Source organism: Oncorhynchus keta, chromosome 19 (genome assembly GCF_023373465.1).
Source record: "Oncorhynchus keta strain PuntledgeMale-10-30-2019 chromosome 19, Oket_V2, whole genome shotgun sequence".
Classification (NCBI taxonomy): domain Eukaryota; kingdom Metazoa; phylum Chordata; class Actinopteri; order Salmoniformes; family Salmonidae; genus Oncorhynchus; species Oncorhynchus keta.
The window spans coordinates 727,957-747,732 of NC_068439.1; the positions used below are offsets into that span (position 1 = coordinate 727,957).

The 19,776-nt window shown below is 40.7% G+C and overlaps 1 protein-coding gene across 1 annotated transcript in view; it reads right to left on the reverse strand.

The window, feature by feature from the left end:
* The window catches only part of grhl2b (grainyhead-like transcription factor 2b), a 70,249-nt gene extending 50,725 nt beyond the window's left edge, over window positions 1-19,524 (reverse strand). Inside the window, exons 1-2 of the mRNA XM_052469056.1 lie at window positions 19,165-19,524; window positions 2,004-2,190 (exon numbers count right to left, since the gene is read on the reverse strand). Coding sequence (XP_052325016.1) covers window positions 2,004-2,190; window positions 19,165-19,184 — 207 coding nt within the window. The 5' untranslated portion in view covers window positions 19,185-19,524. The remainder of the gene's footprint in view (window positions 1-2,003; window positions 2,191-19,164) is intronic.
* Window positions 19,525-19,776: the final 252 nt, after the last annotated feature.

Here is a 19,776-nt window from a genome sequence, read left to right on the forward strand (position 1 = left end):
AGTAGTAGTAGTAGTAGTGATAGTAGTACTAGTGATGGTAGTAGTAGTGATAGTAGTAGTAGTGATAGTGATAGTAGTAGTGGTTGTAGTGATAGTAGTAGTAGTAGTGATAGTAGTAGTAGTAGTAGTAGTCATAGGAGTAGTAGTGATAGTGATAGTAGTAGTGGTAGTAGTAGTAGTAGTAGTAGTGGTAGTAGTAATAGTGATAGTAGTAGTGGTAGTAGTGATAGTAGTAGTGATAGTAGTAGTGATAGTAGTGATAGTAGTAGTAGTGATAGTGATAGTAGTAGTGATAGTAGTAGTAGTAGTAATAGTAGTAGTAGTAGTAGTAGTAGTGATAATAGTAGTAGTACTAGTGATAGTAGTTGTAGTAGTGATAGTAGTAGTAGTACTAGTGATAGTATTAGTAGTAGTAGTAGTAGTAGTAGTAGTGATAGTAGTAGTAGTAGTAGTAGTGATAGTAGTACTAGGCATGGTGATAGTAGTAGTAGTAGTTGTAGTGATAGTAGTAGTACTAGTGATAGTAGTAGTAGTAGTAGTAGTGATAGTGATAGTAGTAGTAGTACTAGTGATAGTGATAGTAGTAGTAGTAGTATTAGTGATAGTGATAGTAGTAGTAGTACTAGTGGCAGTGATAGTAGTAGTAGTATTAGTGATAGTAGTGATAGTGATAGTAGTATTAGTAGTAGAGATATTAGTATTAGGAATAGTAGTAGTAGTAATAGTGAACTCTATAACTTTCTCACCTTGTAATAGTTGTAGAGCAGTCCCAGGGATGCAGCAGTGGTAGTAGTACTAGTGATAATGATAGTAGTAGTGATAGTAGTAGTAGTAGTAGTAGTAGTAGTAGTAGTAGTAGTAGTAGTAGTAGTAGTAGTAGTGATAGTAATACTAGTGATTGTAGTAGTAGTGATAGTAGTAGTGGTTGTAGTGATAGTAGTAGTAGTAGTAGTGATAATAGTAGTAGTAGTAGTAGTAGTCATAGTAGTAGTAGTGATAGTGATAGTAGTAGTGGTAGTAGTAGTAGTAGTAGTAGTGGTAGTAGTGATAGTAGTAGTGGTATTAGTGATAGTAGTAGTGATAGTAGTAGTAGTAGTAGTGATAGTAGTAGTAGTGATAATGATAGTAGTAGTGATAGTAGTAGTAGTAGTAGTAGTAGTAGTAGTATTAGTGATAATAGTAGTAGTACTAGTGATAGTAGTAGTAGTAGTGATAGTAGTAGTGATAGTGATAGTAGTAGTAGTACTAGTGATAGTGATAGTAGTAGTAGCAGTGATAGTAGTAGTCATTCTAGTGATAGTAGTAGTAGTGATAGTAGTAGTGACAGTAGTATTAATAAGTAGTACTAGTGATAGTAGTAGTAGTGATATTAGTAGTAGTGATATTAGTACTAGCGATAGTGATAGTACTAGTGACAGTAGTATTAATAGTAGTACTAGTGATAGTACTAGCGATAGTGATAGTACTAGTGATAGTAGCAATACTGATAGTAGTAGTGACAGTAGTATTAATAGTAGTAGTAGTGATAGTGATAAAAGTAGTAGTAGTGATAGTAGTAGTAGTAGTAGTAGTAGTAGTAGTAGTAGTAGTAGTAGTAGTAGTAGTGATAGTGGTAGTAGTAGTAGTAGAAGTAGAAGTAGTGATAGTAGTAGTAGTAGGAGAAGTAGTAGTAGTAGTAGTAGTAGTAGTAGTAGTAGTAGTAGTAGTGATAGTAGTAGTTGTAGTAGTATCAGTGATAGTAGTAGTATTAGTGATAGTGATAGTAGTAGCAGTAGTGATAGTAGTAATAGTAGTAGTAGTAGTGATAGTAGTGGTAGTGATAGTAGTAGTAGTAGTCATAGTATTAGTGATAGTAGTATTAGTATTAGTGATAGTATTGATATTGATAGTAGTAGTAGTAGTAGTAGAGATAGTAGTATTAGGAATAGTAGTTGTAGTATTAGTGATAGTAGTGATAGTGATAGTAGTGGTAGTAGTAATAGTGAACTTTGTAACTTTCTCACCTTGTAATAGTCGTAGAGCAGTCCCAGGGCTGCAGCAGAGTCTTCGTCTCCATTGATGCTCATCATGGCCTTAGTGGCTGCAGTCAGAGGGTTCTCCAAGTAGGACCGCCATGCCTCATCCTCGCTGGTGTATGCACGCCGCCCTTGGAAGGACGTCTCATTGGGTACCACCACCACCAGCCGCTTACTGTGATATGACACAAACACGCACTCTTAATATACAGTTAAGGTCGGAAGTTTACATACACTTAGGTTGGAGTCATTATAACTCGTTTTTCAACCACTCCACAAATTTCTTGTTAACAAACTATTGTTTTGCCAAGTCGGCTAGGACATCTACTTTGTGAATGACAGAAGTAATTTTTCCAACAATTGTTTACAGACAGATCATTTCACTTATAATTCACTGTATCACAATTCAGTGGGTCAGAAGTTTACATACACTAAATTGACTGTAACTTTAAACAGCTTGGAATATTCCAGAAAATGATGTCATGGCTTTAGGAGCTTCTGATAGGCTAATTGACATAATTTGAGTCAATTGGAGGTGTACCTGTGGATGTATTTCAAGGCCTACCTTCAAAGTCAGTGCCTCTTTGCTTGACATCATGAGAAAATCTAAAGAAATCAGCCAAGCCCTCAGAAAAAGAATTGTAGACATCCACAAGTCTGGTTCATCCTTGGGAGCAATTTCCAAATGCATGAAGGTACCACGTTCATCTGTACAAACAATGGTACGCAAGTATAAACACCATGGGACCACGCAGCCATCAAAGCGCTCAGGAAGGAGACGCGTTCTGTCTCCTAGAGATGAACGTACTTTGGTGTGAAAAGTGTAAATCAATCCCAGAACAACAGCAAAGGACCTTGTGAAGATGCTGGAGGAAACAGGTACAAAATCTATATCCACAGTAAAATGAGTCCTATATCGACATAACCTGAAAGTCCGCTTAGCAAGGAAGAAGCCTCTGCTCCAAAACCGCTATAAAAAAGCCAGACTAAGGTTTGAAAATGCACATGGGGATAAAGATTGTACTTTTTGGAGAAATGTCCTCTGGTCTGATGAAGCAAAAATAGAACTGTTTGGCCATAATGACCGTCGTTATGTTTGGAGGAATAAGGGGGATGCTTGCAAGCCGAAGAACACCATCATGTTGTGGGAGTGCTTTGCTGCAGGAGGGACTCGTCCACTTCACAAAATAGATTTCATCATGAGGAGGTAAAATTAGGTAGACATATGGAAGCAACATCTCAAGACATCAGTCAGGTAGTTAAAGCTTGATCGTAAATGGTTCTTCCAAATGCACAATGACCCCAAGCATACTTCCAAATTTGTGGCAAAATGGCTTAAGTCAAGGTATTGGAGTGGCCATCACAAAGCCCTGACCTCAACCCTATAGAAAATGTGTGGGCAGAACTGAAAAAGCATGTGCGAGCAAGTATGCCTACAAACCTGACTCAGTTTATACCAGCTCTTTCAGGAAGAATGGGCCAAAATTCACCCCACTTATTGTGGGAAGCTTGTGGAAGTATACCCAAATGTTTGACCCAAGTTAAACAATTTAAAGGCAATGCTACCAAATACAGTGGGGAGTATTTGATACACTGCCCGATTTAGCAGGTTTTCCTACTTACAAAGCATGTAGAGGTCTGTCATTTTTATCATAGGTACACTTCAACTGTGAGAGACAGAATCTAAAACAAAAATCCATAAAATCACATTGTATGATTTTTAAGTAATTAATTAGCATTTTATTGCATGACATAAGTATTTGATACATCAGAAAAGCAGAACTTAATATTTGGTACAGAAACCTTTGTTTGCAATTACAGAGATCATACGTTTCCTGTAGTTCTTGACCAGGTTTGCACACACTGCAGCAGGGATTTTGGCCCACTCCTCCATGCAGACCTTCTCCAGATCCTTCAGGTTTCGGGGCTGTCGCTGGGCAATACGAACTTTCAGCTCCCTCCAAAGATGTTCTATTGGGTTCAGGTCTGGAGACTGGCAAGGCCACTCCACGACCTTGAAATGCTTCTTACAGAGCCACTCCTTAATTGCCCTGGCTGTGTGTTTCGGGTCGTTGCCATGCTGGAAGACCCAACCACGACTCATCTTCAATGCTCTTATTGAAAGAAGGAGGTTGTTGGCCAAGATCTCATGATACATGGCCCCATCCATCCTCCCCTCAATACGGTGCAGTCGTCCTGTCCCCTTTGCAGAAAAGCATGCCAAAAGAATGATGTTTCCACCTCCATGCTTCACGGTTGGGATGGTGTCCGTGGGGTTGTACTCATCCTTCTTCTTCCTCCAAACACGGCGAGTGGAGTTTAGACCAAAAAGCTCTATTTATGTCTCATTAGACCACATGACCTTCTCCCATTCCTCCTCTGGATCATCCAGATGGTCATTGGCAAACTTCAGACGGGCCTGGACATGCGCTTAATCCACGATGGCCTAGTGTGTTACTAATGATTTTCTTTGAGACTGTGGTCCCAGCTCTTCAGGTCATTGACCAGGTCCTGCCATGTAGTTCTGGGCTGATCCCTCACCTTCCGCATGATCATTGATGCCTTGCATGGAGCCCCAGACCGAGGGTGATTGACCGTCATCTTGAACTTAGAATAATTGCACCAACAGTTGTTGCCTTCTCACCAAGCTGCTTGCCTATTGTCCTGTAACCCATCCCAGCCTTGTGCCGGTCTACAATTTATCCCTGATGTCCTTACACAGCTCTCTGGTCTTGGCCATTGTGGAGAGGTTGGAGTCTGTTTGATTGAGTGTGTGGACAGGTGTCTTTTATACAGGAAACGAGTTCAAACAGGTGCAATTAATACAGGTAATGAGTGGAGAATAGGGGGGCTTCTTAAAGAAAAACTAACAGGTCTGTGAGAGCCGGAATTCTTACTGGTTGGTAGGTGATCAAATACTTACGTCATGCAATAAAATGCAATGGATTTTTGTTTTAGATTCCATCTCTCGCAGTTGAAGTGTACCTATGATAAAATTACAGACCTCTACATGCTTTGTAAGTAGGAAAACCTGGAAAATCGGCAGTGTATCAAATACTTGTTCTCCCCACTGTGCTTATAAAGTGTATGTAAACTTCTAACCCACTGGGAATGTGATGAAAGAAATCTGAAATAAATCATTCTCTCTACTATTATTCTGACATTTCACAGTCTTAATATAAAGTTGTGATCCTAACTGACCTAAGACAGGGAATTTTTACTAGGATTATATGTCAGGAATTGTGAAAAACTGAGTTTAAATGTATTTGGAGTTTACTGCACATCCACACACACACGTATTATACACACTTATACACACTGCATATACACACACACACACACACACACACACACACACACACACACACACACACACACACACACACACACACACACACACACACACACACACACACACACACACACACACACACACACACACACACACACACACACACACACACACACACACACCACACACAGTCTAAAGGAGGTTAGAGAGCTTCAGGACAGACAATAGCTCCAATCAGCAGGTTAGAGAGCTTCAGGACAGACATTAACTATATTCTAATCAGCAGGTTAGCCTCTTGCGTCCCATCTAGACATCTGGAAATGCAAATGCGCTACGCTAAATGCTAATAGTACTAGTTAAAACTCAAACGTTCATTAAAATACACATGCAGGGTATTGAATTAAAGCTACACTCGTTGTGAATCCAGGCAACAAGTCAGATTTTTAAAATGCTTTTCGGCGAAAGCATGAGAAGCTATTATCTGATAGCATGTAACACCCCAAAAGACCCGCAGGGGACGTAAACAAAATAATTTGCATAGTCGGCGCTACACAAAACGCACAAATAAAATATAAAACATTCATTACCTTTGACCATCTTCTTTGTTGGCACTCCTAGATGTCCCATAAACATCACTATTGAGTCTTTTTTTCGATTAAATCGGTCCATATATAGCCTAGATATCGATCTATGAAGACTGTGTGATAAACGGAAAAAAATAGCGTTTTATAACGTAACGTCATTTTTTTTAATTAAAAAAGTTGACGATAAACTTTCACAAAACACTTCGAAATACTTTTGTAATGCAACTTTAGGTATTAGTAAACGTTAATAAGCGATCAAATTGATCACGAGGCGATGTATATTCTATAGCTGTACGTCTGGAAATAATGTCCGGGTAAATCTCAACCAAAATATCCGGTCGGAGACCGGAAGAACTGCGCTGTCTTGTGTCTGTTTGACCAAGAAACAAATCGTAGACAAATGACAAGACTGTTGACATCGTGTGGAAGCTGTAGGTATTGCAACCTCGGCCCCATTTAATGTGGTTCACGTTTAACAATTGGTTGAAGTGGCGCATGGATATATTTTCCCATTTTCAGTGATCAGATTTTCCTGCACTTTTCGATGAAACGCACGTTCTGTTATAGTCACAGCCGTGATTTAACCAGTTTTATAAACGTCTGAGTGTTTTCTATCCACACATACTAATCATATGCATATACTATATTCCTGGCATGAGTAGCAGGGCGCTGAAATGTTGCACAATTTTTAACAGAATGTTCGAAAAAGTAGGGGGTAGGAGTAACAGGTTAAAGAGCTTCAGGACAGACAATAGCTCTAATTAGCAGGTTAGAGAGCTTCAGGACAGACAATAGCTCTAATCAGCAGGTTAGAGAGATTCAGGACAGACAATAGCTCTAATTAGCAGGTTAGAGAGCTTCAGGACAGACAATAGCTCTAATCAGCAGGTTAGAGAGCTTCAGGACAGACAATAACTATATTCTAAACAGCAGGTTAGAGAGATTCAGGACGGAAAATAGCTCTAATCAGCAGGTTGGAGAGCTTCAGGACGGACAATATCTCTAATCAGCAGGTTAGAGAACTTCAGGATGGACAATAGGTATATTCTAAACAGCAGGTTAGAGAGCTTCAGGGAAGAGAATAGCTATAAGCTTTGAACAGCAAGGACAGCTATTTCTTGTCCCTGAATCCCACTTAACAAACAGGTTGAAGCCTGCTTGACATTGACGCTAAGCTGCTAGCCATCAGGCTAATGAAGTTGGTACCAGATGAGTTTTGGACTGAAGTCCTCTTTGTCTGGAGAAATAGATTTCCAGCACTGATTCATTGATCACGCAGATCGCCAGCCTACGTAAGAAACTGGGGAAAACGCAGAGTAGAATGTTTACATTTTCTACGCCGGTGGCTGGACGACGTTCACGCTAGTTGGATGCATCTCCGTCTTGTCGTTTGTCGTTAACCAACTGGCCGGTGTTGCCTGGAGCTCCCCCATCTGATAGCGGAGTCGAAGGAGCACAGCAAGAGGAGCAAGACGATCAACGATGGTAGCATGTCACGAGTCGTGTCTGCAGCCGCAGTGCCTACAACTACGAATTCTTAGTCGATGTTGACAACCTTCCGTCCCTGTTCTGGATAGAGCGGGGCTTCTCCATCTGTCGGAGGCCTGCCACAGGCCCCGGGAGCAATGGGCTCAAGTTTTAACCTGCCTCTCGCCCATCCATAAAGGGTTCTCTGAATCCTGAGAAGTGGGAGTGTGCGGATTTCCTCATCCTTCTCGCCAGCGGTGAATCTGGGCAGCTCCATGGTAAGAAATGTGACCGTTCCTGGTGCAAAAACAGTGTCCTATCCCGGAGCTCGAGTAAATGACATTACTAAGCTGCTCCCGAATGTACTACACCAGGACATGGAAATCCATTCTATCCTACTCCATGTGTGTTTTAATAACATTACTAAGCTGCTCCTGAATGTACTACACCAGGACATTGATTGTATCCGAGTCCATGTGTGTTTTAATGACATTACTAAGCTGCTCCTGAATGCACTTCACCAGGACATTGATTCTTTCCGAGTCCATGTGGGTTTTAAAGACATTACTAAGCTGCTCCTGAATGTACTACACCGGGACATTGATTCTATCCTAGTCCATGTGGGTTTTAATGACATTACTAAGCTGCTCCTGAATGTACTACACCAGGACATTGATTCTATCCTAGTCCATGTGGGTTTTAAAGACATTACTAAGCTGCTCCTGAATGTACTACACCAGGACATTGAGTCACTGGCTGAGTCACTGGCTTACTGGGGCTCTCTCATGCCGTCCCTGCAGGGGGTGCGTCACCTGAGTGGGTTGATTCACTGTTGTGGTCATCCTGTCTGGGTTGGCGCCCCCCCCTTGGGTTGTGCCGTGGCGGAGATCTTTGTGGGCTATACTCAGCCTTGTCTCAGGATGGTGGTTGAAGATATCCCTCTAGTGGTGTGGGGGCTGTGCTTTGGAAAAGTGGGTGGGGTTATATCCTTCCTGTTTGGCCCTGTCCGGGGGTGTCCTCGGATGGGGCCACAGTGTCTCCTGACCCCTCCTGTCTCAGCCTCCAGTATTTATGCTGCAGTAGTTTGTGTCGGGGGGCAAGGGTCAGTTTGTTATATCTGGAGTACTTCTCCTGTCCTATTCGGTGTCCTGTGTGAATCTAAGTGTGCGTTCTCTAATTCTCTCCTTCTTTCTTTCTCTCTCTCGGAGGACCTGAGCCCAAGGACCGTGCCCCAGGACGACCTGACATGATGACTCCTTGCTGTCCCCAGTCCACCTGACTGTGCTGCTGCTCCAGTTTAAACTGTTCTGCCTTTATTATTATTCGACCATGCTGGTCATTTATGAACATTTGAACATCTTGGCCATGTTCTGTTATAATCTCCATCCGGCACAGCCAGAAGAGGACTGGCCACCCCACATAGCCTGGTTTCTCTCTAGGTTTCTTCCTAGGTTTTGGCCTTTCTAGGGAGTTTTTCCTAGCCACCGTGCTTCTACACCTGCATTGCTTGCTGTTTGGGGTTTTAGGCTGGGTTTCTGTACAGCACTTTGAGATATCAGCTGATGTACCTAGGGCTATATAAATAAATTTGATTTGATTTGATCCTAGTCCATGTGTGTTTTAAAGACATTACTAAGCTGCTCCTGAATGTACTACACCAGGACATTGATTCTATCCTAGTCCATGTTTGTTTTAATGACATTACTAAGCTGCTCCTGAATGTACTACACCAGGACATTGATTCTATCCTAGTCCATGTGGGTTTTAAAGACATTACTAAGCTGCTCCTGAATGTACTACACCAGGACATTGATTCTATCCTAGTCCATGTGGGTTTTAAAGACATTACTAAGCTGCTCCTGAATGTACTACACCATGACATTGATTCTATCCTAGTCCATGTTTGTTTTAATGACATTACTAAGCTGCTCCTGAATGCACTACACCAGGACATTGATTCTATCCTAGTCCATGTGGGTTTTAAAGACATTACTAAGCTGCTCCTGAATGTACTACACCAGGACATTGATTCTATCCTAGTCCATGTGGGTTTTAAAGACATTACTAAGCTGCTCCTGAATGTACTACACCAGGACATGGAAATCCATTCTATCCTAGTCCATGTGTGTTTTAGAGACATTACTAAGCTGCTCCTGAATGTACTACATAAGGACATTGATTCTATCCTATTCCATGTGGGTTCTAATAACATTACTAATGTCACGGTCTGACCATCGTTCGTATGTGTTTTCCTTGTTTTAGTGTTGGTCAGGACGTGAGCTGGGTGGGCATTCTATGTTGTGTGTCTGGTTTATCTATTTCTATGTTTGGCCTGATATGGTTCTCAATCAGAGGCAGGTGGTAGTCATTGTCTCTGATTCGAACCATATTTAGGTAGCCTGTTTTGTGTTGGGTTTTGTGGGTGATTGTCCTTAGTGTCTTGATGTCCTTGTTCTGTGTGTATGTGCACCAGTATTAGGCTGTTTCGGTTTTCGTTACGTTTATTGTTTTGTAGTGTTTGTATTTAGATTCGTGTTATGTTAGTTGAATAAACATGTATCGCAATCTACACACTGCATTTTGGTCCGACTCTCCTTCACCACAAGAGAACCGTTACAACTAAGCTGCTCCTGAATGTACTACACCAGGACATTGATTCTATCCTAGTCCATGTGGGTTTTAAAGACATTACTAAGCTGCTCCTGAATGCACTACAACAGGACATGGAAATCCATCATATCCTAGTCCATGTGGGTTTTAAAGACATTACTAAGCTGTTCGTGAATGTACTACACCAGGACATAAACATTGATTCTATCCTAGTCCATGTAGGTTTTAATGACATTACTAAGCTGCTCCTGAATGCACTACACCAGGACATTGATTCTATCCTAGTCCATGTGGGTTTTAAAGACATTACTAAGCTGCTCCTGAATGTACTACACCAGGACATTGATTCTATCCTAGTCCATGTATGTTTTAATGACATTACTAAGCTGCTCCTGAACGTACTACACCATGACATTGATTATATCCTAGTCCATGTGGGTTTTAAAGACATTACTAAGCTGCTCCTGAATGTACTACACCATGACATTGATTCTATCTAGTCCATGTGTGTTTTAAAAACATTACTATGCTGCTCCTGAATGTACTACATCAGGACATTGATTCTATCCTATTCCATGTGGGTTCTAATAACATTACTAGGCTGCTCCTGAATGTACACCAGGACATTGAAATCCATTCTATCCTCGTCCATGTGGGTTTTAATCACATAATGAAGGACAGCTCTGAATAGTTTAAATTGTATTTTAAAGAGTTGATTGACTCTCTTCTAAACCCTAACAAAATATCAATCATATCTGGCCCTCTGCCATCTCTGAATCGTGGCATTGAACACTGTCTCAGGATTCTTTCTCTTCACAACTGGCTACGTGATTATTGCAGCTCAATGGGTGTAACTTTTGTTGACAATTTCGATAATATTTGGAAACAAAACATGTTATACAAGGAGGATGTGATCCACCCAAATAATTTGGGTTCCTGGATCCTTTCACAGCATAATACAGCTGTGTTGAGACAATGACTTATCACTGACTCAAGCCCAGCTCAGCTAATCCCTACCGTTGTGATGCAGAGTTTTCATAATGCTTCAGCAATTGTACATTACACCAGGGGCATCAATAGACAAAATATATGCAATCTAATTGATGTCCCTTTAACTGCCCTGAATGCCTCTGCTGATCCTACAGCTATCGTGTGCAGTAACCATGTGCATATGAACCAGATGTATACTGTTAGCTCACCCTGCATTAACATAAATAACATGAGCACCTCTACTGCTGCTAAACCTCCCAATAAAGCAATGAAAGCAAGTAATCATCGCTGAAGAAAAGTGCTCAAAATAGCCCACGTTAATATGTAGCTTAAGAATCAAGGTTCATGAAATCAATAATTTGCTAGTAACAGATGACATTCATATTCTGACTATCTCTGAAACTCACTTTAGATACAACCTTTGATAATACAGTGGTAGCAATACAAGGTTATAACATTTATAGAAAAGATAGAAATGCCAATGGTGGAGGTGTTGCTGTTTATATTCAGAACCACATTCCTGTAAAGATTAGAGAGGATCTCATGTTAAATACTGTTGTAATATGTAAGTTATATGGCTACAGGTTCATCTGCCTCACCTAAAACACATTCTGGTGGGAAGCTGCTACAGAACCAAGTGCTAACAGTCAGCATCTCGATAACGTGTAAAATGCTTGAAATCAACAGAGGGGTATATTTTCTGGGCAATTTAAATATTGACTGGCTTTAATCAAGATGCTCACTCAAGAAAAAACTTCAAACTGTAACTAATAACTGCAACCTGGTTCAGGTTATCAGTCAACCTACCAGGGTATTTACAAACAGCACAAGAATGAAATCATCAACATGTATTGATCACATATTTACTAATGCTGCAGAAATGTGCTTGAAAGCAGTATCCAGATCCATCGGATGTAATGATCACAATATAGTAGCAATATCCAGGAAAACCAAAGTTCCAAAGGCTGGGCCTAATATAGTTAGGGTTGCAAAGGGTCGGAATCTTTCCAGTAAATTCCCGGAATTGTTCCTGTAATTTTCCATCGGAAGTTAAGCCCTGGAATGTGGGGCATTTTCATTGTTATAAGCTAAAAAGTTATCTTGTAACAGGGAACCTTTTTTTGTGGGACACACAAGGCAATTCTCGGTCTTGTAGCATATTTTAGTTAACCTATTCTCAATTCAATGGAATTGTAACCCTCTGCATACACAGTGCATTCTACCATCACATGTACAGCTGATTCTCAAGATCTTGCACAATGAGATGAGATGCTATTAAGCCCACATTACTACACTGTCTGAGCCAAGGACTACATGCTTTATGGCAAGTTTTGATTACGAAACTGGGTGGGGTGAATATATTTTATATGGCATACATTATTTTTTTGTTTACTAGTAAATAGTAGCCTACAGCAAAGTGTTTTTAAATCATTTCTAACTTGTTACCAATTTCTGCTAGTTAGTTTTTGCTACCATGTGGGGTTTAGCTTCATTGAGCCTGCTAACTGAGGAGTGTTAATTCACCTGTTTCCATACATTTTAAAACATTGATCTTACAAATGAGTTGTTTAATCTAACTCCTTAACTATTAACTATATCAGTACATGGATTTTTTTTTTTTTTTTTTTTTTTTTTTACAATTTGTTTTCTAATCTTTACAGGAAAATGCCACCGGCACTATCTGATGTGTGGAGACATTTCACTGCAGCTAATGTAAAGGAAAAGCTGTGTACATTTGGAAATACTGTGCCAAATCATATGTGAAGAATGCAACAAAGTGCATAAAGTTCCCTCAGCGCTCACAACAAGCAACCTCTGACAAAAGTCCCTCTACTGCTATTTGAGGTGAAAATGGTGAATGAGACACCTTATTCATAGCAACAGCTCATGGTCCTCCTGGAATCAGAAGTTTTTTTGACTCAATGGAGGAACGTAGTCAGAGAAATGCTGATGTATTTTAGGAGAGAGTGGTAAGCAGCCTGAAACTCCTGAAACCTACAGCTGTCACGGCTGATTTCCTCCTCTTCCTCTGAAGAGGTGTAGCAAGGATCGGACCAATACGCAGCGTGGTAGGTGTCCATGTTTTAATAGGGGAAAAACTGAACACACTTTACAAAATAACAAACGTGGCAAAACCGAAACAGTCCTATCTGGTGCAGAGAACACAAAGACAGGAAACAATCACCCACAAAGTACCCACAGAATATGGCTGCCTAAATATGGTTCCCAATCAGAGACAACGATAGCTGCCTCTAATTGAGAACCAATCTAGGCAACCATAGACATACAAAATACGTAGAAATGAGACAGCCCCATAAACATAAAAAAACCTCGACAAGACAAAAACACAAACATCCCCCATGTCACACCCTGACCTAACCAAAATAACAATAGCAGTAGCCATTGCACGGATTGAGGGAGACAATGCCATCCTGTCTGTTGTTCAGACTCTGCTTGCAGATGTAAGAGAAGAAATCCATACTGCCCTACCCACTTCACTGTTGCTCCGAGTAGAGGCAACTACAGTTCTGAAATACATCAAAAAGCGTGAAGACTTCTTCCTGAAGCCCATACACACCGCAGGGTAGATGTTGGATCCCAAGTATGCTGGCAAGAACATCCTGTCTGGTGCGCAGATCAACAAGGCCTATGGTGTCATCACAACCGTGTCTCACCACCTTGGCCTGGATGAGGGCAAGGTTCTTGGTAGTCTGGTGAGGTACGCTGCCATGCAAGGGCTTTGGGATGGAGATGCAATATGGCAGTGGTGCCAACATATCTCATCAGCCACCTTGTCGAAGGGACTTTGTGGATCTGAGGCTCTTTCCCCTGTTGCCAAATCCTTGTTTGGGAACACACACACCAAAGCATGCAACAGGCTGCCCAATACAAGGGTTGAAAAATTGGTGGCCATCCGGGCAAATTTGAGGCTTTTTGAGCCTGACAATGAGCCATCATCAACAAGATTGGAAAGTGACAGTGAAGATGAGGTCTCAGAGTCTGATGTTCAAGAGAGCTTCAGGACAGACAAGAGCTCTAATCAGCAGGTTAGAGCGATTCAGGACAGGCTGTAGCTATATTCTAATCAACAGGAAAGAGAGCTTCAGGAAAGACAATAGCTCTAATCAGCAGGTTAGAGAGCTTCAGGACAGACATTAGATCTAATCAGCAGGTTAGAGAGCTTCAGGGCAGACATTAGATCTAATCAGCAGGTTAGAGAGCTTCAGGACAGACATTAGATCTAATCAGCAGGTTAGAGAGCTTCAGGACAGACATTAGATCGAATCAACAGGTTAGAGAGCTTCAGGAAAGACAATGGCTCTAACCAGCATGTTAGAAAGCTTCCGGACAGATAATAAGTTTAATTAGCAGGTAAGAGAGCTTCAGGGCAGATAATAGCTCTATTCTACCCAACAAATTAGAGAGCTTTAGGACAGGCAATGGCTCGAATCAGCAGATTAGAGTGCTTTAGGACAGATGATAGGTCTATTCGAATCGGCAGGTTTTAGAGCTTCAGGACAGACAAGAGCTCTAATCAGCGGGTTAGAGAGCATCAGGACAGACAATAGCTCTAATATGCAGGTAAGATAGCTCCAGGACAGACAATAGCTCTAATCAACAGGTTAAAGAGATTCAGGACAGACAATAGCTCTAATCAGCAGGTTAGAGAGATTCAATACAGACAATATTTATTCTTAATAGCATGTTAGAGAGATTCAATACAGACAGTATTTATTCTTAATAGCATGCTAGAGAGATTCAATACAGACAGTATTTATTCTTAATAGCATGCTAGAGAGATTCAATACAGATAGTATTTATTCTTAATAGCATGCTAGAGAGATTCAATACAGACAATATTTATTCTTAATAGCATGTTAGAGTTCTGCAGGAAAGACGATAACTTTAATCAGCAGCTTAGAGAGTGTTAGAACAGACAATAACTCTAATCGGCAGGTTAAAGAGCTTTATGACAGACAATAGCTAAATTCTAATTAACAAGTTATAGAGAGATTCAGGACAGACAATAGCTCTAATATACATGTAAGATAGCTTCAGGAGAGACAAGAGCTCTATTCAACAGGTTAGAGAACTTCAGGACAGGACACATTTTTATTCTAAACAGGATGTTAGAGACCTGCAGGAAAGACAATAGCTCTAATCAGCAGGTTAGAGAGCTTCAGGACTGACAATAGCTCTAAACAACCGACCAGAGGGCTTCAGGAGAGACAATAGCTCAAATCAGCAGGTTCGAGAGCTTCAGGACAGACACTATCTCTGTTCAGAATGTTTGTGGGCTTCAGGACAGGCTATAGCTATATTCTAATCAACAGGAAAGAGAGCTTCAGGACAGATAATAGCTCTATTCTACCCAACAAATTAGAGAGCAACAAATTAGAGAGCTTCTAAATAGCTCTAATCAACAGGTAAAAAGCTAAAGGAAAGACAATAGCTATATTTCAGCAGATTAGAGAGTTTTTGGAGAGAAAATAGCTATGTTCTTTTCAGCAGGGTAGAGTTCTCTGGACATTCAATTGCTCTATTCAGCAGGTTAAAGAGCTTCAGGACAGACAAAAGCTCTAATCAGCAAGTTAGAGAGATTCAGGACGGAAAATAGCTTTAATCAGCAGGTTAGAGAACTTCAGGACGGACAATAGCTCTAATCAGCAGGTTAGAGAGATTCAATACAGACAATATTTATTCTCAATAGCATGTTAGAGTTCTGCAGGAAAGACGATAACTTTAATCAGCAGCTTAGAGAGTGTTAGAACAGACAATAACTCTAATCGGCAGGTTAAAGAGCTTTATGACAGACAATAGCTCAATTCTAATTAACAAGTTATAGAGATATTCAGGACAGACAATAGCTCTAATATACATGTAAGATAGCTTCAGGAGAGACAAGAGCTCTATTCAACAGGTTAGAGAACTTCAGGACAGGACACATTTTTATTCTAAAACAGGATGTTAGAGACCTGCAGGAAAGACAATAGCTCTAATCAGTAAGTTAGAGAGCTTCAGGACAGACACTATTTCTAATCTAATCAGGAGGTTAGAGACCTGCAGGACATTGAAGAGCTCTATTCAGAAGGTTAGGGAGCTTCAGGACAGACAATGGCTCTAATCAGCAGGTTAAAGAACTTCAGGACAGACAAGAGCTCTAATCAACATGTTAGACAGCTTCAGAACAGACAATATATCTAATCGAACCAGCAGGTTAGAGACCTGCAGGACATTGAAGAGCTCTATTCAGCAGGTTAGGGAGCTTCAGGACAGACAATAGCTCTAATCAGCAGATTAAAGAGCTTCAGGACAGACAAGAGCTCTAATCAACATGTTAGAGAGCTTCAGAACAGACAATATATCTAATCGAACCAGCAGGTTAGAGAGCTTCAGGACATTGAAGAGCTCTATTCAGCAGGTTAGGGAGCTTCAGGAAAGACAATAGCTTCGAATCAGCAAGTTAGAGAGCTTCAGGCAGACAATATTTCTAATCTTATCAGCAGGTTAGGGACCTGCAGGAAAGACAATAGCTCTAATCAACAGGTTAGAGAGCTTCAATGCCATACAACTCTCCTTCCTGCAACTGCTCTTAAATGCAAATAAAACCAAATGCATGCTTTTCAACCGTTCGCTGCCCGCACCCGCCCGCCCGACTAGCATCACTACTCTGCACGGTTCTGACCTAGAATATATGGACAACTAGAAATACCTAGGTGTCTGGCTAGACTGTAAACTCTCCTTCCAGACATCTCCAATCCAAAATCAAATCTAGAATCGGCTTTCTATTTCACAATAAAGCATCCTTCACTTACGCCGCCAAACTTACCCTAGTAAAACGGACTATCCTACCGATCCTCAACTTCTGCGATGTCATCTACAAAATAGCTTCCAAAACTCTACTCAGCAAACTGGGTGCAGTCTATCACAGTGCCATCTGTTTTGTCACTAAAGCACCTTATACCACCCACCACTGCAACCTGTATGCTCTAGTCGGCTGGCCCTCACTACATATTTGTTGCCAAACCCACTGGCTCCAGGTCATCTATAAGTCTATGCTAGGTAAAGCTCCGCCTTATCTCAGCTCACTGTTCATGATAACAACACCAACCCGTAGCACGCGCTCCAGCCGGTATATCTCACTGGTCATCCCCAAGGACAACACCTCCTTTGGCCGCCTTACCTTCCAGTTCTCTGCTGCCAGTGACTGGAACAAATTGATTTTTTTTTTGCTGAAGCTGGAGACTTATATTTCCCTCACTAACTTTAAACATCAGCTATCTGAGCAGCTAACTGATCGCTGCAGCTGTATATAGTCCATCTGTATATAGCCCACCCAATCTACCTACATCATCTCCATATTGTTTTTATTTACTTTTCTGCTCATTTACACACCAGTTTCACTACTTACACACCATCATCTGCTCATCATCATCTGCTAAATTGTAATTACTTTGCTACTATGGCCTATTTATTGCCCTACCTCCATTTGCACGCACTGTATTTGCACGCACGCACTTTCTTTTTTTCTATTGTGTTATTGACTGTACGCTTGTTTATTCCACGTGTAACTCTGTGCTGTTGTTTGTGTTGCGCTGCTTTGCTTTATCTTGGCCAGGTCGCAGTTGTAAATGAGAACTTGTTCTCAACTAGCCTACCTGGTTAAATAAAGATACAAATTTAATTAAATTAAAAGAGAGTTTCAGGACAGTCAATAGCTCTCATCAGCAGGTTAGAGAGCTTCAGGACAGACAATAGCTCTAATCAACAGATTATAGAGCTTCAGGACAGACAATAGCTATAGGACTGACTAACTACTGGTCTGCTGCTCAGAAGAACATTGTTTTATTTGCCTAGGTTTAGGAAAACTCCATCTTAAATGTCTGCTAAATCAAAAGATACCCCTGAAAGATACTTCCGCTCAACAGTTCCCCCCACACCTTTCTTTCCCCTCCCCATGTCTCCAGATCCTATGACCCTCTGTCCCCATGTTGAGGCTATTATAGCCACTAGAAGCCCTCAGGGCCCAGGCTGTGGACTACAGAGCTCGTTCCTCTTACCCCTCCTGTACTCCACTCTCATACTTTCTCTCCATTGAAGATATCATATAAAACACAGGAAAAATATGTTTTTTGGTTGTGCTGGGTCTTTAAATAGTAGAACCCACAAGGAAGTGCATACAGCTAATGTCTGCTGTTAAACTTTATGCCTGAAAACTTTACAAAACATTTGTAGCCCTATATGTCAAAAATATGGGTTAAAGGTTGTTTTTCGTGGAGATCTGGTGTGGGCATTTGAACTAATATTGTAAGCTCTAAACAGGGCTGGGAAACAGACTAACATTACTGGGGTTGATATGATAACAACGTATTTGCATATTCAGTGTACAACAAATAGAAGTAGTGTACATCTGCCGACACATTTTATGATTGGCTTTAAAGTCAAATGGTTGAATTCGTGAAACATGTGAGCTACTAATAATGATAATAATTCCATCCTTGGATACTAACTATTTTATTCTCATTTTTGAGTCAGGGTCATTTTTTATGAGAAAAAGTAATTTAAAAGGTTATTGAAATTAATTCTACATCCCGTAAAAATTACGGGCTGAAATAGACAAATGTCAAATGTCAATAGTGTCAACATTCCAGTCCATGGAGAAGACAGACATGCAGTATGACATAGTCAGAACAAAACTGCAACATAAAGATGGCCACAAATCAAACCAGCAGGTACTGAAAATACAGCACCAAACAGAAGATAATGATGTGATAAATAAACCAAGATATTTTATTCATAACATGGTAAGTACGTTGTTCTGCACAGTCATTTACAGATGATTCTAGCCCTAAAAGCCACTCAAAGTATTAAATAGGCCTAAAACAAATAGTACTAAAACAAAAAGACCTCAAGTTTTTATTCACATAAACTGCAGCCTATTACATCTGACGGAAACTGCGAATTTGACAAGTCTATTCGCCGCCAACCTTAGTTTGCCTTTAACACAACCACAGTAATACTTCCAAAAGGTTAGAGGAAGTTAATCCCAAATAATATAAACAAAAATTGTTACTTATTTTTAACTAAAATATTACTGTCATAATAAAACAGAAGTTTATTTATTTTGTCCCAAATTACAGCGCAAAAAGTCTCGTATGTCTTGTTAAAGTCATCAAAGATCCTTTCCCCAGCTATGATCACTTACTTGTCCGTCTCCTGTGACATATTTTTCTTCCTCCACGATTCTTCCTTGTGAAACTGGACTTTCAAGTCGGAGCAGGTACTACTAGAGTGAGGCAGAGTTGGTGAGGGATGCCAGAACCTGGGTTACAGGTAAGTCAACTTTTCCTACCCTGCTTGTTTCACGCAGACAGTCCCTTCCTTTCTACCAGGTAGTTAGGCTTCACTGGACGCTGCTGCACCTCTGTGTGCTTTGTGCCAATACAGAGCAGGTAATCAATGATCTCCTATACAATAGTCAGTACATGAAAGGAATAATAAATCCTCGTTATAAAAAAAAGACTATATTTACCTCGCTTTGCTAAATAGGAATGAGTCAACTTTGTTGGAATTCTTTCAGTGTAAGGTATTTGGGTTGAAAGAAGGCAAGCCTATCGCTGATTGGTCCATCTACCGTGGTCTCAGCCTATCGGTGATTGGCTGCCTCGTCAGAAAAACAGGTAACACCCCCCCGTCACCTGTAGGGTTATATACCTAGAACTGACAATGTTACTGCATTCTGCATTGAAATAAACTGGCCTCTTCTTCAGTGTTTTGCTATGTCATTTAGAAATGTTCTTGAAATACCATGACTGCT